This window comes from Dermacentor silvarum, chromosome 7, assembly GCF_013339745.2.
Source record: "Dermacentor silvarum isolate Dsil-2018 chromosome 7, BIME_Dsil_1.4, whole genome shotgun sequence".
Lineage (NCBI taxonomy): Eukaryota > Metazoa > Arthropoda > Arachnida > Ixodida > Ixodidae > Dermacentor > Dermacentor silvarum.
In genome coordinates, this window is record NC_051160.1 from 164,362,726 (window position 1) to 164,388,269 (window position 25,544).

General features: G+C 46.3%; 1 protein-coding gene across 3 annotated transcripts in view; it reads left to right on the forward strand.

Annotated features, from left to right (window-relative positions):
* LOC119458654 (glutaminyl-peptide cyclotransferase) overlaps window positions 1-25,544 on the forward strand; it is a 60,645-nt gene that overhangs the window by 33,526 nt on the left and 1,575 nt on the right. For all 3 annotated transcript variants that reach the window (XM_037720515.2, XM_049671354.1, XM_037720516.2), the window contains 3 exons: window positions 3,078-3,263; window positions 11,378-11,477; window positions 19,403-19,525. In XM_037720515.2, the coding sequence (XP_037576443.1) occupies window positions 3,078-3,263; window positions 11,378-11,477; window positions 19,403-19,525 (409 nt within the window). The remainder of the gene's footprint in view (window positions 1-3,077; window positions 3,264-11,377; window positions 11,478-19,402; window positions 19,526-25,544) is intronic.

The window sequence follows — 25,544 nt, forward strand, 5'->3', positions numbered from 1 at the left end:
CGCAAAATCGCCATGTGCCATCTTTCTTTTTAACTAGAATTACTGGGGCTGCCCACGGACTACTCGATTCTTGGATAACGTTTTTCTTCAGCATGTCACGGACTTGGTCATTGATCACCTTGCGCTCCGAAGGTGACACCCGGTATGGCTTTTGTCGCAGAGGCTGGTGAGATCCCGTGTCTATGCGATGCTGTACACGAGAAGGGGGAATGGATGGTGGAGCCTCTTGCTGGGAAAAGTCGAACACCGCGAAGTGTTTTCGTAGAATATTTGCCAGTTCCTGACGTTTGTTAGTGCTGAGCGATTTGTTTATCATAGCCATCATCGAAGTGTCCGTGGCGCATGCATCCGACTGGGACTCATCCGTAGCATCGGGGGCTTCTGCAAGGATGGCGAGCGCCAATACTTGATGTTCACGAATAGCCGCAAGTTTCAGACCCTCCGGTAGTAGTGTGGGTTCGTTGGAGCAATTTATCGTCCATAATACAGTACGCCCGCCGATAACCGACAGCGTACAATAGGGCACCAGAACATTCTTCTTCAGGCAACTAAGGTGAATGGGCTCTACGGTAGCTTCAAATGTTCTGTCGGTTGCAGGAGAACAGGCGACTGGGACACATTTGGCAGACAGCGGCGGTACGATGGTATCTGCGGACACACAAAGGGCACATTCGTAACACGGCGGGTGCTCCACAAAGACGGTCGGAAGGCTCGGATCTACAGTAATTTCTCCCGTTCGGCAATCGACATTGGCACCACACAGCTTAAGAAAATCGAGGCCCAGAATTACGTCATGCGTAGCATGAGGTAAAACTACAAACTCCGCGTTAAACGTTTCACAACCCAAGCTAACTGTTGCACTGCACACACCTACAGGGTACAATAATTCTCCACTCACTCCACGAAACACATCGGCACGGTCCCACGAAAACAGCACTTTTCGTCCTAGCAGGCGTTTGAATGCGTGGCTCATTACGGAAACGGTCGCTCCAGTGTCTACTAAGGCCATCGTTGAGACGCCGTCTACACGTACACAAATCTTATTTTAAGCATGCAAATTGGCGGAGGTATTTCTGTCATAATCGAAGACTGTCCAGCGGCCTCACCTCCAACGGCCGCGCTGACTAGTTTTCCGGCGAAGGCGACGGGTAGCGGCGCCGGGGAGACGGTGACCGGCTTACGCGAGGAGCAGAAGGTGGTGTCAAGCTCCGATCGGAAGCCGGTGAACGGTTTCGCAGTGTTCCCAGGTTCTCATTGGACATCCCGCGTGGATATGTGTACGCACCGCCAACACGTTGCTGGCCAGATGTTGTTGATCGGTCGTACCTTGGCGGCTGGCGGCGTTGTGGGGCCACGTTGCAGTACCTGGCGATGTGGCCCTCGATACCACAGTTGTAGCACAAGGGCAGAGGACGTTCGACGAAATGCCGCTCCAAGCGCTCAGCCGGCAGAGGTTGTCGAACAGGGTACAGCACCCCAGTACGTTGAACAGGAGCCGTTCGCCTCTGTGCATCACGGCTGGAGTGAAAGCGTTGCCCATACCGCTGCTCTGACGGAAACGTCTCCAGATGTGGCCACGTCGTTCCAGCCACATCGACGTCCGTGACACACACAGACGGTGGCAAAGTAGCGCATGGTGCTGTGGGCGCCGAGTGATACACTGGGTACGTAGCCGGCGGTTGAGCTGTGTTGCACACTAGTTCATTGTGTCGCCGCAGTTCTTCGCGTACTATTTCCCGGATAGTAGAGGCAAGGTCGGTAGATGGACTGGTATCGACGCTGGCGACAGTTGTCACGTTTGCCAGTCGTCCAAATTTGGGTGCAATGCGACGGGTCTTCAACGTCTCAAATGTACGGCAGTGACGCAAGACATCTGAGACGGACGTGAGGTCTTCTCTCCCTATCAGAAAATTATAGACATCTTCTGCGATGCCTTTCAGAAGATGTCCGACTCGGTCGTCCTCAGACATCCGTGGGTTTATGATCTTGCACAACTTGAGTACTTCTTCTATATAGGTTGTGCATGTCTCTGTTGGAGTTTGAGCTCTTTGGGCAAGTGTTCTCTCGGCGCGTTTCTTTTTGGCATCAGTGTCGCCAAAACACTTCCCTATTTCTTCAACAAAGAGTTCCCATGTTGTTAAGGACTCTTCGTGGTTCTCGAACCACATCAATGCGGTTTCTCTCAAAAATAAGACTACGTTGTCAAGCTTCGTGAGCGAGTTCCAGTGGTTATATCGGCTCACCCGATTGTAGTGCGTAAGCCACTCGTCCACGTCTTCTCCCGCTCTTCCCGCGAACGAGCGTGGTTCCATGTAATGGTGGGCAAGGGCAACTGGCGTTGACCTTTGCGTGGTTGCAACTGGCTCCGGGTCTGGTCCTCCGTTCTGTGGCATGATGAATGTTGTCGGCGAGAGACCGGCTAGACGGCGGCTCCGGCGAAGTTCAAGCGGTTGCGACTCCGTAGTACGGCGACGTCGTGTACCCAGCACCTCCACCACTCTGTTACAGGTAACTCTCCGTGAAAAGAGGGTTTATTCGGATGCAACCGACGGTCTTGGGCGCCAGCCGAGGTTCTGCTATCGCTAGGAGAATGTCTTCTTCTTCTGCCCCCCTCGTACTCCGTGTCCCACTACTGCTTGTGGCACATACCCAAATCATACAAGGCTTTCGCGCTTGTAACAATACAATAAATTCCCATTAACTTGAACTTTGATATCTTAAGATATTGGTGAAGTAGAAACTTGTTTTCTGACTGTAGTTTCAAGCCGTGTGTTTTTTACTTTTTATCTCGAAAAATATTTATGATGGACGCCAGATGTCTCAAGATCTCGACTTGGAAATAGTACCAGGAAAAAGGCAATGGGGCAGTGTCAGCAGCGTCGCTGGAACTGGAGCTGTCTTTATTCTGGGTTTACATATTCAGGACACGTAACATACGTGACACAAGCTGTCAGTCAAGTCGAAAGACGATGCATAGATGGCAGGACAAGAGGAAGCGACGATACCGTTGTGCACACACACACAGCAGCATGCTTGTACAGATTTCCGCTTCATAACGACCTGTTCACTGTGTGCAGGGTGATGGCCTGACCCTGCAGTTCATCTTCTTCGATGGCGAGGAGGCATTTGTGCGCTGGAGCTCGAGCGACTCCCTCTACGGCTCACGCCACTTGGCGTCCTTGTGGCACCGCAACAGCACCCAGGGTTACAGCCTCGAGGGTTGCTTGCCTCGCTCCGACATCACCACCCAGATCGATCGCATGGTCAGTCAAGCATTGCACCCGTGACTGTTCATATTGTTACGTGCAGAGAAACACAGACAAAAAAAAACTACAATGTACAGCATGGACTGCTTATGCCGTAAGTTGGTGGAGTCGCAGATATCCAGACTATAACCAAGACAAACTTTTTTTTTTTGCGGAAGCTGCACGTGTGCAAGACATGTAGACCTAGCAGCCCCGTATATGCGAGAATAGAAGCATGTGACCGGGCCGTTTGCATCCATTTAAATTTACAAATGCTGAAACGCTACTGTTGGAGAACTCGCCGTCTTAGCAGACAAATTAGCACAAAAAAAAATAGAGGAAAGTACGTCTCCAATTAATTTCTCAGGCCTGCTTCATTATTTGAAACTCCCCACAGCACTGCCACTAACTCCACAGAACGAATGTAGAACGGCAATAGAAAATTTCACACATTGTACGGTGCCTCATTGAATTTCTCGGACTGATGTGCATGTGAGACGTTGAAAACATGGTGACCGCGATCCAAGTTGCACGTGCCACCCGCACTATCATTTTCATTGTCAAGGTAGCTCCTCCGATTTCCAAGTGTTGTACAGCTACTGCGAAGCATTTAGTTCACTTGACAACAAGCCGCAACTTTAGTTGCCAGCTACTGGCGAGGCAGCGCTGTTAGGCCTAGCTGGCAGGATGTCAGGCAGCGTGCCGATGCAGGAAACTCACCCTTGGCATGTTCGTACCAATAGACAACTAAATGGAGGTCACGCTCATGGGCTGAACTGAGGGCAGCAAGCTTGAAGAGGAGTTTGGCTTTGCAGACGATCAGCTGTGGCAACTACTGCGAATGCCTACCAAGTTTGTATGTGTACGTAATATTAGGAATGGCGAAAGCTTGAGTGTGGACATAAAGCCGAAAAACTCTGAACTGAATTCGTGCAACAAAGGTTAAACTGACCGAGTTGCGGCATCACGGTCATGCACGATATCTGCCCTTCACAACAGTGCACATTGCGACGGGCGAAAGCGAAACACATCCATGAGCTCGACCGCCATAAAATTTTGAACAGGTATTATTTTCAATAAAGCACAGCATACAGCTAACTTCTGGAACCAATTTTTTCGCAGTGCTGGAGTTATAAAACACTGCTGTATTTACTTTCTGCACACAAGCTGAAGAGCCAAAGAGAGACAACAACCATGTGTTCAGTGCAGAGTGCGTGCCGCTGACAAGCAGCCAGCCACCTGAGCAAAGGCTACTCCATCACCTGGGCAACCCCTACAGAGTGCATACATGCACTGCCACTGCACCTTTTCTTTCTTTTTTTTCCTTTCTGTTCCTTGTTTGTTCACTCCGCATCTCCTCTTCTTCTGCACCCTCCTTGCTCTCTCCTCGGCCGGCGCTGCCTCATTTGTCTGCGGGATTTTCCGACAACCACATTATAACTGGCATTTTGTCTCGCATGGCTGCACCATAAGTAGTATGCACATACGTGGAGTTCTATGGGAGGAGGGTAAATGAGAGTCAGAAAAGACAGCATTATACAGCCAGTTCTGCACTATAAGTGGTCTGAACTCGGTATTTACACAAGTAGCACAGTCACAGATGGGGACCATCTCACAACTTGAGCAGAGATGCCCCTCTTTGTCTTCCACCGGTTTCCTGCTCGGTCGGTCTTTAAGCATCTGTTGTATCGCAACAGTATCATTGCATGAGGGGCTACCGGCTGCAATGGACCCTTTCTGTAATTGCAAAGCTAGTACAGTTTGCTTTCTGATGACACAGAAAACATAGAAGTCATGCGCAAGGGACAAGCCCTAACATGTCCAGCTAGCGCTTCGTCTTTGTTTGAACCATGCATAGTGCTACCATTAGTTGGGAAAATGTGCAATGCATGGAAGCATACATGCAAATTACGAAAAGGGTCTAGTGTGGGGTAGCACAGGAAAAGTCTCATTGCTGGAATTCAACAATATTTTTTTTAAGTGTACCATCTAACTCAGTGCAGCAGAAGCCCTAAGAGAATGCCTCTGCATTTGTCACGTACTAAAACAGAAAAATAGGACTTGCGTTCGACGCAGAGCCTTGCCTTTGGAGGATGCAAAGATCAGATCTTGAAAATTTTGATAGGTTTTGGAATAAGGCTTGCTTTCTTTTCCACAGCAACCGTAGAAAAGTGTTCCTCCGCTTTATCTGCTGCTCTTAACCTAAATGGGTTTGCAGTCCTTACACTGTTGTGACATCTGAAACACTAACGGTACATTTGACTGGTGACTTTCAAATACTGTAGAGCACTTTCACAGCACAGTGTACATTCAGCTGGTCGAAATTCTCTGTTCGGAACACATTCCACTGGTTCATTCAGAGCTCCGAGTTCTCAGAGGGGCCCTGAGAACTCGGAGCTCACCTTCGAGGTTGGAGCACGACGAAAATCCGGCAGAATTTTCATGATGTTGCTCCTTCAATTGGTCTGGGCATGCCCTCTCTGGCTCCAATGTCGAGAGGCCTCCACGTTGATGCAAATTGTGTCATAGCACAGTAGCAACCAGACGAATGTACCGTAAACACATTGTTGCACTTGCATGCAGTCGAACCTACTTATAACGATACCGGTTTTAACAATTCAGTTAAACCTGCTTATAACGAACCTCCATATAACGAATTGCTGGATATAACGAAGTTTTTCTATTCCCCGCCGTTACTCCATAAAAGCACATGTATTTGAGACCTCTACGTAACGAAGTGGCAGCGAGAGTCCCCCTTGATATAACGAATTTTCTCCTCCGACAACCTAGAGATTTCGCTCCAAATTTTGTCATTTTTGCGTGAGCAGCAACCGGAAGCACCTTCTCCGCTGCAACGGAGCGAAGCGAGCGCACCTGTGCGAGGCGGGCCTACATCCCTCGACCCGGCGACCCGGCGGGGATGAAGGGAGGGGGAAAGGTCACGTCCGCAGCACGCACAAAGCTATGAGCCGCCGACGCACCTACACTGCTAGACTCTGTCCCAACGCAGATCGCTTTCAAGATACGGCCCGCGCGACCGCGCGCCGCCGTGCAGTACGCAGTTGATGCCAGAGTACAGTACAACGCTGCCCCGCTATCCCTCCCCCCTGGCTCCCTCGCCGGTGCCTCGAGCGCAACGGAAGAAGGTGCGCTTCCTCCCTGCTTTTCTTGTGCGCGGGAGATTTAGACGCGGTCGTCGGCTCCCCTCGCACGTTTTCACTCGCACATACAGCATACGGCGCGCGGCGACTGCGTTATCGTCCTTGGACGTTATATGGAATATCTAAGAGCCAAAACCAATTTTAGGGCCACAACGCGTCATAGACACCATCTTTATATAGCAAATACGGATCTCAAGGGCCATACTTTTGCTGGCGGAAACCGAAAATACGTCATAGTTGTCGCCCCCGGCACTTTGGGCGGCCAATGCCATCGTCAAGCCACCAAGCCAAGTGACATGAAAAGTCAAAATGGCCGCTCGGGCCGGCGCGGGGTGGCAGTTCGCAACGTATGATGCGGGAACGGTCCCACAGTTGCGACGCAACAGCGGGATTACCAATGCATTGGGTTCTATGGGAACTGTGCTGGGACCGGCCGGGAAAACGCAGCCCCCGTGAACGTAACAGCGGGGTTCTACTGTAACACTATACGACGCTACGACGCCATCGTGACGCTCACTCTTAGTTTCCGATGCCTCGCGCTTGTGCGAAACGACACGCGTCCACGCATCCGGTACCTGGTGTGACATTCCAAGGATGAGTGCTTCGACGAAAACGGAAAACGGGTGCGCGTTACAATTGAGGGCGCGTTATAATCGAGTAAATATGGTAAGCGTTTCTTTTTCAAATTTTCGGGCCGAACCTGCATATAACGAAATCCTCTTTATAACGAAGTTTTTCGGGAATTTGTCAATTTCGTTATATCCAAGTGTAGTGAAGAAGAGGAAGAAGTGCTCTTGCGTCTGTCGCTGTGCGCGCCATCAGCGTTCGTGGACTGCCTCGATTGCATGAGACGTCATTGTCTAATAAATCTTCATATCACATTTGGTGGATATGGCAGCTCGCCCGTACCCTTAGGACCGCCACCCAAGGTCGCCAAAAGCTGCGACGTGACAGTAACGTGCCTACACTACATTTTCCGACTGGTTCCCTTGTTTGGTTGTGGATCCCACCTCACAGCCCTGGCCTTTCAACCGAACTTCTTGCGCGCTATGATGGCCCCTACCGCATCATCGACCGTACCTTGGCTGTCAACTACGTTGTCGAGCCTGTGACGCCATCACACGACCTTAGACATCGTGGACTTGACACGGTTCATGTCAGCCGACTTAAACCATACTATGACCCCCTGATTCTACCTACACCGTAGGTCGCCAGGATGGCTCCTCTTCTCTCCCGGGGGCCATTGTAGTGAAGAAGAGGAAGAAGTGCTCTTGCGTCTGTCGCTGTGCGCGCCATCAGTGTTCGTGGACTGCCTCGATTGCGTGAGACATCATTGTCTAATAAATCGTCATATCACACAAGTTTCACTGTATATCGGTTATAACAATGAGTAGCTGCTGCACTGTCAACTTTTGTATGTTTTATATGGTGAAATAACCCGCTTACTTCAATGCTCCCGTGCCGCATTATCGGTTTTAAGATGAAGTCTGGCTACCCGTCGTGGTTCCTCAGTGGCTATGGTGTTGGGCTGCCGAGCATGAGATCGTGGGATCGAATCCCAGCCATGGCCGCCGCATTTCTATGGGGCGAAATGTGAAAACACCCATGTACTTAGATTTAGGGGCACGTTAAAGGCCCAACCGCATGCACGCGATATTCAAGCGACGGCGACAAGCGACGCGACAGGCACACCCTGTCGCGCTGTCGTGTCGCGGTGTGTAGCAACCACATGAACGCGACATTGCGAAAAAGAGTAGCGACGGATTTACATTGTTGTGCGAATAAATGTTATCTTGCGCGCGTAAAGAAATGTCAATTTTATCAAAAGGTGTCTATACCGAGCTAAAATATGCTATCATCCCCAGTGAAAATTCATCCCATGCATCCCCAGTGGAACTCCGTCCCATGCCGCCAGCATAAGGTGCCGTGGCGCCATCTGTTGAGTAAAACTTAAAACACTTTCTCGGCTCTCGGTGGCGTCTCAGGCCTAACAGCGTCAAAACAAAACAACCGATCTCAATAATAACGACAAGAGAGCGCCGATACTTAGTCCTCAGCTAGGGATGAGGTGAAGCGATGACTGATTGTACTATTTATTTTTTGCTGTCACAGCAGAGAGCAAGTTGCAAGAGCGAATTCAGATCGAAGCGGGCAGACTGATTGCTGCCATGTTGTTGTGCAATCACTGTCCCCAGCAGATGTCGTGGCGCTGACTTCCGGGCGACAAGCGATATTTTCTGGCTGGCCAGAAACCGGCGACACGACCAGCGACAGCGACAGATAGCCCTCCGCGACGGCAAAACATGTCGCTCGTCGCCGTCGCTTGTCGCTGTCGCTCGAAAATGGCGTGCATGCGGTTGGGCCTTAAAGAACCCCGGGTGGTCAAAAATATTCCGTAGTTCTCCACTACGGCATTCCTCATAGTCGGAAGGTAATGGAATGTGAAATCCTTGAGAAGAAAAAAAGAAATTGGAAATGAACTGAAGCATAACTGCGAGTCGGCCTAGTTGGAACAGATTCATTTTTAAAAACTTTTTCCACGCAAACAAACAAGGACGAAGATAAGGAGCAACACAAGGACGAGAAATTGGAAATGAACTGAAGCATAACTGCGAGTTGGCCTAGTTGGAACAGATTCATTTTTAAAAACTTTTTGCTCGCAAACAAACAATGCCGACTCGCAGTTATGCTTCAGTTCATTTCTAGTTCTTCCAGCCCTAAGCGCTCGTCCTTGTGTTGCTCCTTTTCTTCATCCTTGTTTGTTTACGTGCAGAAAGGTTTTAAAATGAAATTCGAGCCGCCACGCGCTGTTTTCCAGCCTTTTTTGCATCGCCAGCCTTGCGCGCCTCTCTGCCGTCACCCTTCCACTCCTCCCAACACAAATGGGCTACGCCCATCGCTCTATGCCGCGCCACCCTCTGAAACATGAATGGACAGCACCATTTGCGCTGATAGCACTGGGCGCTGCTCCCAGATTGCATGCTGCCTCTCATTCTGCACAGTCTGCCGACGGATTAAGTCGCTTGTGCTCGTCTTTGTTGGTTGCGTCGAAGTCGTTCCGGGCCACGTGGTTTCTCAGCCTTGTTTGACTCGCCACCGAAACGGAAGATGGCTGATCTGCCCACTGATCACGAACTATGCACGACCTTGCTGATGAAAAGAAAGTGCATTTGGAAATGAACTGCTTCTAACCAATGAGGGGATTGTCACGAACGTGCTTGCATCGGAAGCCGTGGCAAGATGCTTCTGGCGATCGCGCCCTAGCATTTCTTCTGGATTTCTCAAGCCGAGAGGCTTCCGCCACAGCCTTCTCGCATTTTTAAAAGGCCTCTTTTGATGCCACCAAAGCGATGCCTCGGCGGAGCTCACATATCACTTGCCGCCCGTGACCCCGCTTTGCCGTTGTTATAGCCGTGCCATTCTTGAATGCCGACAGCTGCGACTTGTTACACGCGACCTGAGGCTCCAGGAAGCCGAGTTAAACAGTTCAATGAGTCGGCACTATCAGCAGCCAGATGGAGGAATGTGGTGGGGAGGGTCACTGGCCTCCCCGCCATTATAGTTTTCTCACAACAGCTCTGCCATCCTCCTATTTTTTTCTTTCATGCAACCTGGTTATAACACTTATCGGTTATAACAATGGAATTTTCGTGGCACTTTAATATTGCTATAAGTAGATTCGATTGTATTAGCAGTAATTTGTATGTTTGTTTTGTTCTTCAACTACACCTCCACCCCCTTGAAGGTGCACATCCCTGTGACAGAGGCTTAGAACCTGCACCTAAGAAAATAGTTTTTGATTGAGCATGGTTCAGGCTGCACTCAGTGTGCCAGGTGACCATTCGTCAAATATTTTATGTGTAGATCAGCTGACCTCGTAATTATAATTGCACTAATCATATTTAACAGACATGCAAACGCAGTTGTATACACGTGGGCTCCTGTTGTATGTACCATGTATACAGCAAGGCCTCTTTTACTGCAGTCATCAGGACAGCACAAACAATAAGCAATATTGCTCTAAATGGTTAAGAAAGCCTCGAAATCGCTGCAGCAGTGCCACAAAGACCTTTCAAAGCCACGTAAGACACATGTGTGCTTAGATGCACATTTATTTATTGATACTTGCAACCCGTATTGGGGGTCATTACAGGGAGGGTTAACTTTGTAGTCATTTATACACAGTCTAGAAACACACTCAGGTACCGAAATGCATAAAATTATACAATGCTAAATGTACATCTAAAGCATCTCCAAAATCATGGATATCATGTATATCTTTGTGTATGAACACCAGAATTGGGTGGTGCATTCTACACACATTGCTATTATGTCAGGAAAGATTATGGGTAACGAAACCCACCGGTGCGCAATAAATAAAGTTCAATGTCTGGACACTTCTACTTCCTGAATGTCAAATGGACTTGTTATTTATTCCTGTGTTGTTGCAAAATCTGGCAAATAAACTTTAATCAGTGCTGAATTGATGGAAAATTGACAGCATCTTTACATAGGTGCAAGAGAGATGCAAGATCCGCCTGGCTAGCCTCTTCCCCAGTCTAGTCATCCCTAGTGCTTCATATAGAGGCACGACACACACCTTATGCTTGCCACCTGCACATCAAGTCCTTCACAACCTGCACTCTGACTTGGTCAACTTGCTACACATTCAGGTTGAACACAGGCCTGTCCAAACATGACAGAAAAAGACGAGTGGCCTGTGAGGCAGGGTAAATCACTTATGCAAGAGCAATTCTTTTTCACATTACCCACCAAGTTTCGTACAGATGTGCCCCTCCAATAGAAGCTCTAAATGTCAGTCATGATGGCAATCTCCCAGCAGTGGCTACTTCATTGCGAATGGTGCACTTTTTTTTCTGAATCGCCTCTGTCAGGGTGTGTTGCACTGCTCCAGAGTGCTTAAATGAAGAGATGTGCGACACGATGCTATTCTTTTTCTTCCCGCTATAGGAGGTGATGGTGCTCTTGGATTTGCTGGGTGCGCCCGAACCACGCTTCTACAGCTACTTTGTTGACACAAGACCTGTATACGACCGGTTCGTGGATATTGGTAGGTTGTGCACAACATTTTACTTGCGGTGCAAGGATACAAATGCTGCTGTTTTCAATTTTATTTGGGTCTGCTGCACTGACTTTGGCATGGTGCTGCCCGAGGATGCAGGATCGAATCCCGGCCGCGGCGGCCACATTTCGATGGGGGCAAAATGCAAGAACACCCGTGTACCGTGCATTGGGTGCACGTTAAAGAACCTCAGGTGGCCAAAATTCATTCGGAGTCCCCCACTACTACTTGCCACATAATCATATCCTGGATTTAGCTAGTAAAACCCCAGAATTTAGTTTATACAGCGGAGCTGTTAAGCTTTTCGTAAGTCCGTTTCGTGCCGACAGAAAACTCGGCCCAGCTGTGCGTCGCCGAGCCATGCAACCTCCTCGCATCACACACGTGCTAGGGCAGAGTCCCGACGCGGCATGCGTGCGCTTTGCCTTGCCTCTCCTCAGCCGAGGAGAAGCAAGTGTTCGCTTAGCCGTGACGTCACTGATTGATATGCTAGAAAGCTCTGAGCAGCCGACGCGCCGACAGACATGTCGCCTCTCTCGTCTAGTGAACACGCGTACACAGCTACCATGGTACAACCGAAGGAAGGCAAGGCTTCCGAGGCAGAAGCCACCTACAAGGAAGCTCGGCATACGGGACTACAATCAACGAAGGAGAGCCGATCCTGCCCATCGCGCCGAGGCTGTTGCCGACAAACGCCGTCGCCGAGCCGAGGATCCCGAGTTTCAGGCCAGAGACAACGAACGCTGCCGACAGAATGCTCTGCGCCACCGGGAATCGGTTCGGGGCCTGCGTGTCACCGAGAACTTCCAAGCCAAGCCGCTGTGACCCAGCCTTGCACCACTAGTGCAAACTGCCCACATTTTATAAAACTTGTGTAGCTGAGAGCTATGTCGCAGGCCTGATCTTCTTTCGCAAGTAATTATTGAGAAATTACTTATATTAAGAAATTATTGTGTACCATCATTTAGTCAATCATTTCTCATTGGTTACCTGATCACCTTTGTGCCATGCTAAGGAAGCAGAGTGTGTGCAGTGTGTGCCTGTTCCAGCTTATAAGCTTGTGCCATATGCATGACAGACTTTGCAACACTGCTATACAGTCGAATCCCCCTACAACGAATGCCGCTACAGCAAAATTTCTGCCACTTTGAAGATTTTCCGATTCCCTGTCAGCTGCCCATAGAAAGTAATACAAAAAAAGAAAAAAGTCCCTTCATAACGAAGGTGTATTGTTCAGTATTTCCGCTTCAACGAACTTTTCGAGAATGAAACTGGGACTCAATTGAAATTCGAACTGCCGAGTAGTCAAATTAGAAGGCCCTTCCAAAGCTGTGACGATCGTATGTCCGCTTGAACAAGGTTTTCGCGAATGAAATCAAATTCAAAGTACCGATTTAAGCCACTGCAATCCATAGCCACGCGTGGTCATCACGTGCCTGCGCGAGACTGCAGGGGATCACCGCAATCGCTGCCGTTTTCTGTGCCCTGTTGAAATGGCTATGCCAACGATCAAGTGAAAATTTCTCTCTCTCAAGGAGAAGGCACATATGATCGCCAAGGCAGAAAGCAGAAGGAAAAAATCTCGCAGTTTCGCCCGAAAGGCGAATCATAGATTGCGATAGCAGATTAGTAGACAGCTATACAAACTACGGATAGTAGTTTTATTGGCCGTATAAACTTGTAAACATGCGCTAACTAAATTACCGAGCACGGTGTCACGCGCACACATTTAAACATGAACACATCTCGCTAGATCACCGCGGAAACTCAGTGTCAACACGCTGGAGTGAGAAGGCGGGCCAATAGCAGCGAGCGAATTGTCCTCAGTGCCGTGTCTCGCTTCACCGCAAACTAAACGTCAAAAGCACAGCGCACGCGACTCTACTGGCACTAGTTGCACTTTGCCCACATCGCAGATCGCTTTAAACATGAGGCCCGCGCGGCGCGCACTTTGTGCACGTCGCAGATTGCTTTCAAGATACGGCGGCCGCGCCGCAGCCGCTGTTGTCAACATGATGCCAATGTCTCGTCGTCTGGGGAAAATGACAACCCGTTAGACACTCTGACTCTGGCAACTGCTTTGAAAGTAATGGATCCTTTTGACCTCATCTTAAAAGTTATCGGAGCTCACAACGATGACATTGCGATGGCTCTTTTTACGGACTGTGAGGCTCGCGTAACGCTTTTGCTTGTCGTGAAGCGCAAGACATCCAGGCTGATCGACTTCTCCAAATAAAACTTCCGGTAAGCGCAAGCTTGCCGACTTTGTCATAAATATGCAATGAAATTGTGATAATTCAAACCGCTTCATTGCGACAGGGCATGTGCCGCAAAATGAGTATTTCGTGATCGGCCGGGCATGCGCGTTGGGTTAGGCATCTGCCGCAATGTACGAAAAATGCTGTAACATCGGCGCGAAATGCATTCTCTCATGATATTGACACTTTATCGACTGCCTTCGTTAGGTCTCAACCTTTGCCCCCACGCCATCGCGAAGATTTCCCGGACGATGGTTTCAGTTTCGTTTGCGGCTTTGCCGTTTGGCGTACGTATATACATACCAATTTCACATCAACGAAGTTCTGCCACAACGAAATTTTTCACATGTCCCTTGAATTTCGTTGTAGTGGGACTCAACTGTATTTATGCTGCACCAGTGTTGTACATGTTCCTTAAAATAGGAACAAAAGCTCGTTCCCCGTTCCTTTCGAATATTCAAACGAGTTCCCGTTACACGTTCCTTTAATGCGAAAGGAACGCGTTCCAGTTACACTTCGAACATCCATACGTGTCGTTACATTAATGTTACATTTGATCTTTTTAAATTAAAATATAGTGTCGGACATAAATATATGCAGTGAACATGAATATAGGCTGATGATGATGATGATGATAGTGTCGGAGAATCCTGAGGCGAAATAAAGTGAGCAATTTAAAACTCACATCAAACTACGTATATTATACGAATTTCAACATCGCCGACGGCAGATTATCTGGAAATGAAAGAACCCAAAGAAACGCTCCTAGACGAATTTGCTCAGGAAGCACCGCACATACTCCAGGCATGTCTAACTGCAACTTTGGTGCTCGTCTATTACAAGTGCAACACGTATGGCACCTTCCACTTCCGTCTTCAAATGCGCAGTCAGGATACTGCGCTTTAGATGTTCAAATAGAAAGTTACTCACATGCACCAATATAATTAAATTTCTTGCACAATAAATCGCATCGAAAGGAACAATACATAGGCATTTAATGAATGCTGATTCAATATTGCAGTATGAGCGGAAGAAAAATGTCCACTATACATCACTATACATATTCGCAACTTAGCAAAGTCCGTTGTTTGAACTCGGCAAGAGTTGCATCTCGATTTTGGTGTCCTACAGACGAACCCTTTTCCTCGTCAGCACTTCGTTGGAAACGTTGAAGAGCCATTCCACCAAAGCGATTGAGGGTACTGCCGTGCTGTACTTGAAGAAAAGTTGGTTCAGTCCGTCAAAGTTCTTCATCTGTGACAGCGGGTAGTCAACTGGTACCAGCAGATACCGTGACAGCTCATCCTGTTCCTCGGCTGGAAGGGTTTGGTGCCGAACAAGAAGAAATCTTCGGGCGCGGATGAGGTGAAAACGTCTGTGCTGGCTGGTTTGGTCACCACAGTCAACTTTGTGTTTATGGTTATGGTCTACGGGAGGGAGCGTCACGTGACAATCTTGAAGCCTAGTCATAAAAAAATATAGCGAAGAAATCACAAAAAAAATGCATCATAGTCACGTGACAGCCAAGTGGTAGTTCTTTGCACCTCACGCAGTCGCTCATCTGCCCTGCATGATGTGCTGCGTATGTGCATGCATCTGTTCAATGCCGTGGAACATTTACAGAAGAAACGCCGTTCCCTCTGCCATTCCTTCGTAAACGTAATGAGTTATCATTACAGTTCCACCTTCCCTTAATGGAACGGTGGTGTTCCTCCGTTCCTCTCAAAAGGAACTAGCTCCAGGAACGTCGTTCCGTACACTGCACTAACTTGAAACAGCATGCCATCTGCACCAAGGTAGTGAATAGATCTGCAGGGGCCAATTCTGTGCAAGTTATTCAAGACTCTTGGACTTGCTACGTTGGAAACACATGCCATCCAGTTGTAATGGAAGCCTTAGGTTGCAGACAACATGATACAGTGTAGACCGCTTATAACGTAAGTCGCCAGAGTCGTGAATATCTGCACTATAAGCGGTACCGCACTATAACCAAAATGTTTTTTAAGCCCTGCACGTATGCAAAACATGTAGACCAAGCAACCGCGCGTATCCGAGAATCGAAGCGTGCGACTGGGAGTTTTGCATCCGTTTAAATTTACGAACATTGAAAGGTTAATGTCCAAGTACCCACGATCTTCGCATGAAGCAGACAAAGTAATAATTTTTTTTAAATGTCTCAGTTTCGCCCGAAAGGCGAAGCATCAATTGCGATAGCAAATTAGTAGAGAGCTATAAGGAGTAGGGATAGTAGTTTTATTGGCTGCATAATCTTGGCACATTCGCTTACTAACTGAATTAACAAGTGTGGTGTCAACGCACACAAGCAAACGTGAATAGACTTGATGACCGCAGACAACCACTGTCAAAACGCAGGGTGTCGGGAAATGCGGCCACCGCAGCGAGCGAAGGTTCGTGCGGTCCATCGCTTCGACGGAAACTGAGCAGCATAAGCACAGCGCATACAAAGGTCAGAGCCGTGTGGAGATCGCTTTCAAGATACAGTGTGCGGGACAACACCGACAGCCGGCACAACGCATTTGTTGGCAGAGTAGAAGCCTCCCCCCCCCCCCCCCCTCCCTTTCGTGCTGCCTTCCTGCTTTGCTCCTTTCGCGTGGGAGATAGCGTCGCCAGTTTCCCTTGTGCCTGGTTGCAAGATACGCATTTCGTGCCACAGCACAGCGTCGCCCACCCTCCTTCCCTCCCTCCCGTCCCCCCATGGCCTTTCCCACGGCGTTTGCTCTCCGCTAAGTTGGCTAGAATAGGCCTGTATCTCCGCTGTGCGTTCGCTCTCTGTGAAGGCGCGCGTCCCCTGCGCGCTTTCACTCGCACATACGGCGTGCGGCGACGATTTTATCGCCCTTGGACTCATGCTCCTCCTCCGCATCGCCCTCGTTGATCTCCTCTCCCATCGGTGGGCGCACCTCGTTGAGAAGCGTGCTCGCTACCGCCTTTGTCGGCGATATTTTCCCACGGAAGCCACATTATAACCGGTATTTCGTCTCATGCGGCTGCACTGTAAGCAGTATGCGTATACATGGAGTGCTATGGGAAAATTTAACAGCTCTGTCCTATACAAAATTACCGAATAAAACCACGAATGCTACCTACATAGCCTAACTACAACAAATACACGAACAGCTTTCTAGAATCATACAACTATTCACTTACATTGACACTCATCGTCGGTGGTTACCACACAATTTTCATTTTAACTTCCCTTGTGTCAACCAGGCTAACTGTTTCAGTGAAGAAACATGAAACACTTCCACCTCAACAAGCACAGTAGTACAGTATAGACCACTTATAATGTAACCGCTTATAGTGCAGGACTGGATATAGTACGGTCTTTTCAGACTCCCGTTAATTTTCCCATTCCCAGTCTGAAAAGACCGTACTATATCCAGTCTTGCACTATAAGCGGTTACATTATAAGTGGTCTATACTGTACTACTGTGCTTGTTGAGGTGGAAGTGTTTCATGTTTCTTCACTGAAACAGTTAGCCTGGTTGACACAAGGGAAGTTAAAATGAAAATTGTGTGGTAACCACCGACGATGAGTGTCAATGTAAGTGAATAGTTGTATGATTCTAGAAAGCTGTTCGTGTATTTGTTGTAGTTAGGCTATGTAGGTAGCATTCGTGGTTTTATTCGGTAATTTTGTATAGGACAGAGCTGTTAAACAGCACATCTGTGGCGGTAGTGTATGTGGACAGCAAGTGAATTGCAAAGAGCTGTAATAGTTGGCATTTGGCAAGGAACGTGCCCCGCAACTCGGTTGCACGAGAGCATGCACCCTTTGCATCAGCATCATTGTTAAAATTAAATTTTGGGATTTTACGTGCCAAAACCACGATCTGACTATGAGGCATGCCGTAGTGGGGCACTCTGAAATAATTTGGACCACCTGGGGTTCTTTAACGTGCACCTAAATCTAAGTACATGGGTGTTTTCGCATTTCGCCCCCATCAAAATGAGGCTGCAGTGGCGGGGATTCGATCCCGGCCACGGGATCTGCCAAAGCACTGCCAAAGCAGAAACTGCAGCCACAAGAATGGCACTCACCTTGCAAACTGTTGACTCCTTTCAATCTCGTAACCAAGCAACAAGTTTACTAGCACAAATGAACGGTACATGTGGATTAGAAACAGACATCTGAAATACAGACTGTACAGCAGCATTTGCAGTGTTTGTTTCTATACTTCCTGTGTCCTGTTCATTCCATGAGAGGTACTCTGTATGCCTACCGTATTTTCCGGGCTATAAGTCGCACCTTTGTATAAGTCGCACCCCCCAAAACGGCAGTTTTTCCAGAAAAGAAATGTATATAAGTCGTACCGGTGCGGTGTATAAGACGCACCTGTTCATTCGGTAAGCGATTAAAAAAATTAGTGGTGTTTCACTCTGTGAACGTGAGTCACGCGCAAGCATATGGGTGCCATTCCTATATAATTGCGATAGCATTTCTGCAGTCACGGTCGCTGCAATGTTCCGTATAAAGTCCAAGGGCCATATAACATCGTCCCCACATGCCGTATGCTGTATGTGCGAGTGAAAGCATGTGACGGTGAGCCAAATCGCGCACAAGGGAGGAAAGTAGGAAAGCAGCGCAGGAAGGAGGGGGGGGTGGCTTGTACAGTAGCAACTGTGTAGTCTACGCAGCAGCACGCGCCGTATCTTGAAAGCGATCGGCAGATGCGATGACTTCGGAGACATGACGGAGGCAGGCCTACCGTCAATTCACGGTAGGCCTGCCGCTGCTTGCATTGCTGCTCCGTCCTCGCAAGGTGTTCGGGAACTCGATCATGAGAAGAATCCGGTACCTCCATAGCGCGCACAGAACCCGTAGCAATTAAGTGGCAGAGGAGGTCAACCCAGCACGCTTCCAGTCCGATTTTGACGGCAGTTTTTCATGGAAAAAAATGAACAAAAAATGTACATAAGTCCACTATAACCCTATAAAACGCACCGACGAAAAATTCTGGGGAAGAAAAATGCGACTTATACACCAGAAAATACAGTACACGTTTCTCTTAAAGGAGTGCCGACGGAAAATTTGTGTATTTGTATTTTTCTGCTTTAGCTGCAAATTCTGTAGTGGTGGTGTGAGGCCACAATTGCTCAAAACACGCAACAAACCATGAGCGACGCGAATGCACGCAAAATTGCCGCGTGACTGGCCGCTCGAGGCACTTTGCGTGTATTCGCGGGCACCTTTCACGCTCGGAAAAACACTTTTATGTTGCACGCATTGAGCAACGGAAAGCTGTATCGGGAGTTTTTCATAGTGCTCTACAATTTTCTCATTGACACTTTTCATCTAATTATAATAATTGAGAAGTTGGTTAATTAATTATGACTAATTATCTAATTAGGCGGAATGCAAAAAATTATCTGAGTATCTCTAAGTGACCACAAACAGCAATACTTTGGTCCTGTTGAGCTAGGTGGCATTTGCATATTTTTAAAGTTTGGCTAAAGTTACGTGGGACACCCTGTATACTGTGTGCATAAAAGTGAGGTACAAAATTTTTTTCTCTCAGTACTCCTTTGGGGTATGACAAAAATAATTTCAGGGGCTCTCTGAACGAGCCATGCGACCATAGAAGTGGCACTCCAGATTGTAGTTTTAAGGTGCTTGTTCCTTGCTTTCCCCAGAGAGCCGGCTGAATGACATAGATGCCATGGAGACCAGGTGCAGCCGATGCCGGACCAATTACTTCATCAACTCATCGCAGCTAGCTCTCATTGAAGATGACCACATTCCATTTTTAAGGAAAAGTGAGTATACTGCCTGAACACTGTCGAGTAATCACTGAAATGACAGGCGTAACTATGGTTTTTATGCCCTACAAATAGAATTATTATATATTTCACACAGAATGTCATGAAAAGATTATACCTAAGCTGGCACACGTTGATGGAATTCCAGTGCAAAATAATTCAAAATAATTCCTGTGGATCTTAAATTTTTTTTCATTAATAAAAGGAAGATAAGCCTGTTTGTTATAGAATTGGAAGCTTTTTTTAAATGCCTTTTGCAATTTGCAGACATTTCTTGAATGTTTTTGATTACATAGTTGAAAAACGTCTCTTGCTGAGAAAGCTGCATTAGTTTCTAGTTATAAGTTAGAAAAAACAACTGTCCACGTCGGACAGTTGTTTTTTCATCTGTTTTCATTTTCATTAATTTATCAGTTCTTTCACGTGCTCACGTGCTCGTGACGCCTGCGGCAAAAAGGATGTTCCACATCCGCCCCTAGGTTTGTGGGTGGTGGCGCTGGCTAACACTCGCAGAGTTAAGTTGTGAAAAACATAAATACCTCAGAAAGCGGATGGGAAAATGGCTCCGCGGTAGCTCAATGGTGAGAGCATCGCATGCGTAATGCGAAGACGTGGGTTCGTTGCCCACCTGCGGACAGTTGTTTTTTAATTCGTTTTCATTTCCATTAATTTATCATTTCTTTAATTCAATTAGTAAGTACAAGTAATTTCCCCTATGTTGTCCTTGGTGTCATTGTTTGTTGGCTTCTTTTGATATGATTATTAAAAATCGGGCCCCTCGGTTCCCTTTCTTCTCATTCCAAAGATGAGTGCTTTGACGAAAACGGAAAACGGGTGCGCGTTACAATCGAGGGCGCGTTAGAATCAAGTAAATACAGTAAGCATTTCTTTTTCGAATTTTCGTGCCGAATCTGCATATAACGAAATCCTCGTTATAACGAAGTTTTTCGGGAATTTGTCAATTTCATTATATCCAGGTTTAGCTGTATAAGTTTCTGTCAGCCATACTCATATATAACCGACCAACCTTGCAAATAGAAAAATTCTCTTTCAAAATTTTTCACACATTCCCCAGAAAGACTGCTGAGGGCGTAGACAATTCCAATGATAAGCTTTTGATTGCACAAATGTGGGAGTCAGAAAAGTCGCAGTTTCGCCCGAAAGGTGAAGCATGAATTGCGATAGCAAATTAGTAGAGAGCTATACAGAGTAAGAATAGTAGTTTTATTGGCTGTATAAACTCGTACACATTCGCTTACTAACTGAATTAACAAGCATGGTGTCAGCACGCACAAGCAAAGATGAATAGATCACACTCGATGACCGCACACAACCGCTGTCAAAACGCTGGCGTGAGCAAGCATGCCAGCAACAGCGAGCGAAGGTTCGTGCGGTCTATTGCTTCAACGGAAACTGAGCGGCGAGAGCACAGGCGCATACATAGGTAGGAGCCGTGTTACAGATCGCTTTCAAGATACGGTGCACCGCCCACAGCTGCGCAAAGTACAAGTACGCAGTTGCTGGCAGAGTAGAAGCCGCACCCTCCCCCTCTCCCGTTTTGCCTTGCCACTTTCCTCCTCTCGCATGTGAGATTGAGTCGCCAGTTCCCCTTGCGCCCAGTCGCAAGATACGCATTTGGTGCCGCAGCACAACGTCGCCTCCCTCCCTCCCATCCCCCTACGGCCTTTAGTGCCACAGAAGACGTCGCGTTTGCTCCCCGTAAAAACGTGCGTCCTTACGGTGATGGCAGAAATCTGCTTGGAGTGCCCATATAATTGCTATCACAATAAAAGCAGTGGACGGTCCCTTCAAAAAGACCATAAGCTCAACCCTGGAGTAGTTTCCTATGGACTATTAGCGTGGTTTCTGTAAACTCTTTCAGTGCTTTCTGGTGTGTTTCTTCCATTTGTCTTAATTTTCTGCACTTTTTATCATCACAAACCATTTTGAATGAACTCGGCTAGCATCACTCACTTATGAAAGTTTTTTTTAAGCAGGAAAAGGTTAATTTGCTGCTCAGAGACTGGTGCTCAGTAGAACACACCATTGCATACTCTATGTCACTGCAGCCAAGTGCATAATGTTGAATATGCTATATATGCTGATGTTGTATTAAAGATTACCGTAAAATACCAAGTGCACGCCCCACCACACCCTTTCACTTAAGACATAACCAAAATGTGGGGGCCCTCCTCGATTCGCACCAATATTCAAGATGGCAGCTGAAGATAATGGCGGCCATTAAAGTATACAATCCAGTCTGCACTGTTTTAACATAAGGGTGTGTTTAGATAAGGACAGTCCTTGTCTCTCTTTTTTTTTTTTAGTTTTTAGTCCTTACTAATTTTAGTTTTCAGTGAACTTTTTATATTAGGTGGGGAAAATATCTTTTTAGAAGGGAATCAACATTCGGTTTGTGAAACCTAGCACAAATTTTTTGAAAAAAATATCTTATTTCACTAAAGGAGCATTTTCACTAAAAGAGCATTTTGAAGGCTTGTAGATTTTACAAATTGGAAGGCCTGTCAGCTATAAAATTAATGCCGACAAACTTTTTCGGTAAATCTACACCACTCATACTATTGGCCCATGGAAATTTAAATTTATGTTGCGTAGAGTATGTTTTTGAAAAATTGGCAAGGTTTGGTTTTTGAGCGGCTGACTGACCCTGAAATCAGGGTTTTCTTGTGGGAGGAGGCATATTTTAGCTAGGATGATGAATCTGGAATATGTTTGACAAATCTTCAAAAGGTTTATCGCCAACTAAAAAAAGGAATAGGCACCTACACCACATATTTGTTTTGTTATGAAATCCCAAAATTTCCGAAATTGCAAGAATAGCAAAAATTGAAATATTTTGGAACCGTTTAAAAAATAAATCATTGGCGATATTTACAAAAATTTTATCAAACACCGACCCAGGACTGGATGTATGTTCAGATGAGGACAGTCGCAAAACGTGCCTAGAATATTTTTAATCTTCACTGCAATTTTTATATTAGGTATCAAAAACATTCCACACCGTGGAACTGAGACTGCTTTCCCAACACAATTTTTTTTTTTTCAAGAATCTCGTTATCGAGTTGCAAATCGTTAAAAACTTAAAAAGCGCGTGGTATATAGAACACAGTTTTCTACACATTAATCCTCTTACTCCAGATCTGTACCACCTCTCACACTCAAATTAAGGCGCAGGTTGAGGATTATGCTCCAATTTACGCTCAATCAAGACACGTGAGCGATGGAGCAGCCACCCATTTTAAGAATCGCTTCCAACTGCAGGAGTTACAATGCAGCGAGTTTAAGACGACCTATTGGCTTTTCACAGCTACAGGGCACGGCAAAAATGCCTGCGACTGTGTCAGTGGGCTTGCCAAACACCACAATGCATAACCTGTGATCGCCAGCCACTGATGTCATTCCATGCGAAAGTCGTTTTGTGAACACTGTAGCTGGTAAACTAAAACACTTTTTCTTGCTGCACATGACTAAGGATGAAGTAGAGGTCTTCTAAGGATGAAGTCTTCATGACATGACCAAGGATGAAGTCTTCACAGAAGCTGTGAATGTGCACTTTGCAAAACTTGTTTACCTGACTGATTATTACTGGTTGTGGGTTAACGCAAATAAACTCTTTCAGAAATCCTAAACCTGAGAAGCTGTGGTTCTTGCACTTTCATATGGCTTCCTCACGCCCTCCCTTTCAACCCACGTTACGAATGATAAGTTAGTCAACCTCTATTAGCCTCGTGGTAGCTTCTGAATAAGCCGGTATTACGATAATACTCGGGCTGCCTGTGCATTATTTCAATCGAGCCGAGCCACCGTGAAGTTCACTTCATAAACAAAAGCAGGATAAGTACGCCGTTAACCAGTGAAGCGGATCGAAATTCCTAGTCTACATTGAATACTACATTTATTATTAATAGAGTATAGCGACACATTTTCGCAGGAAGTTCATCAAAAGGTGGTCCTCAAGTAATTTTACAGTAGTTGGAAATATTTTTATTTAAGGAAAAACAAATAGGTTTAAACCTTACTTTTCGTGCCCTCTCATTCTAATTCACAATCCAGTCTCAAGCAAAAGCAAGAAATTAGTGACCATACTACTTTGTAAATTATGTAACACTTAACGAACAACGGAACTAAAGAAAAGTTTGAAGTTGAACCCTTAATCCAAGGCGCTTTAAAAAAGGTCCAAATAAGCCTCCAAATTTTTCGCGTATTGTCGGGCGAAGTTTAATTCAATTCAGTTTGCCTTAATTCCATGTAAGAGGTAATATAGTTGTAGAGTAAAAGGGTAGAAAACTGCGTTCTCTATACCACGCTCTTTTAAAGTTTGCAACATTTTGTAACTCGATAACGAGATTTTGCACCTTGTCTTAGTTATTTCTTATGTGTGAAAAAAAAAAATGCGTTTGAATAGTAGCAGTAGTTTTGCATTGTGGAAGGATATTTATGCCTAATATAAAAATTTAAGTGAAACTTAAAAATATTCGGGACTCATTTTGCAACTACCTCATCTGATGAACATACCCAGTTGGCTCATCTACTGCGGTGGCATCATTGCGTTTTCCCATTAGGCTGGTGCATCGTTCATGCATACGGGGAGCATTTCAGACAGCAGATGTTAATTAGAGATCAATGCCAGTAATATCTTCCCTCAACTAGCTTTAAAAAACTTGCTGTAAACACTCTCGCGTGCTTGCTACGTCAACGTACCATAGTAGGAATACGGATGCAGCAGCCCTGAAAACTTAAGCTCAACTCATTTTATGGCTAAAAAGAGGCAAAAAGGATTCCATCTGAGTCACTCTTCTTTACTACATAAATACAATGAGTTCTGAATTCAATATGAGTGGGAGTTCTATTTTATTATTAGAACGAGACCATCGTTATATATTTTCTCACTTAAAAAACAAATAATGCAACATGTATTTGCAGTGCTTGATTTACCAGTCCTGGGTGGCTATTCTATAGAACTTTCATAAACATCAGCGATTGTTTTCTTTTTTTTAACATCTCTAAAGTTTTCCAATTCTCACTATTTTTGCAATCCATGCCTTTTTAATTTTTATAACGGAATATATATGTGGTGTAGTTGAATACTTCTTTTTTTGCTTTGCGAGAAACCTTTTGAAGGTTTCTAAGAAATATTATTCAGCTTCATCACCTTAGCTACAGTGGCTCAAGAAGACCCCTGATTTTGGGGTCAGCAGAGACGGTTGCTTCAAAACGAAAGTTTGGCAATTTTTCGAAGTCGTACTGTGGGTGACAAATTTAACTTCCCATGACCCAATAGTACTAGTGCTGTAGATATACCGAAAAAGAATTGGAGGGGTACAATGCATTAATTTTAATGATAGGCCTTCGAATTATAAAATCTGCAATTCACTAAGACATCGTTTTAAACCTTTAGTGAAATAAGAACTTTTTTCAAAAAATCCATGGTGCACTTTTGCAAAACAAAGGTTTTTCAAAACAAAGGTCCTTTCTACAGACATTCTCCCACCTCATATAAAGATTTTGCTGAAACATAAAAATAGCTGAGGCCCCCTCAGTCTGTCCTTATCTGAACACACCCATAACCCATTTCGAAAGACTGTTTCCTTGCAATCATTATCTTTTTATTTATTTTTATTTAATTAGTATACCCTCAAGGCCTCTGGGGCGTTACCGACTGTCACTGTTGAAACCATTGAAGGATTCCTGGGAATTTGATTCAAAAACGAGTTGAATGCACTCATCCCTCAGCTCGTCACAATCTTCTGGGACCACGGCGCTGATGTTGGTGAGCTGATCGTGGAGCTCGCCGTCCTCAGGCACATTGAATACATTTGTGATGCCGCAGCCCTTGAATGAGTGTGCTATGGTTTCTCCTGGAACCCGTGCCTCAGCTGCAAAATCTAGCACGTCCTGCCATGATGGCATCCATAGGTTCCTTTTCGGCGTTTTCTCTCCGTTCCGCAAAAAGGCCTTCCAGCTCCCCCGAAGGCTGGCCTTAAACGGCTTGTTT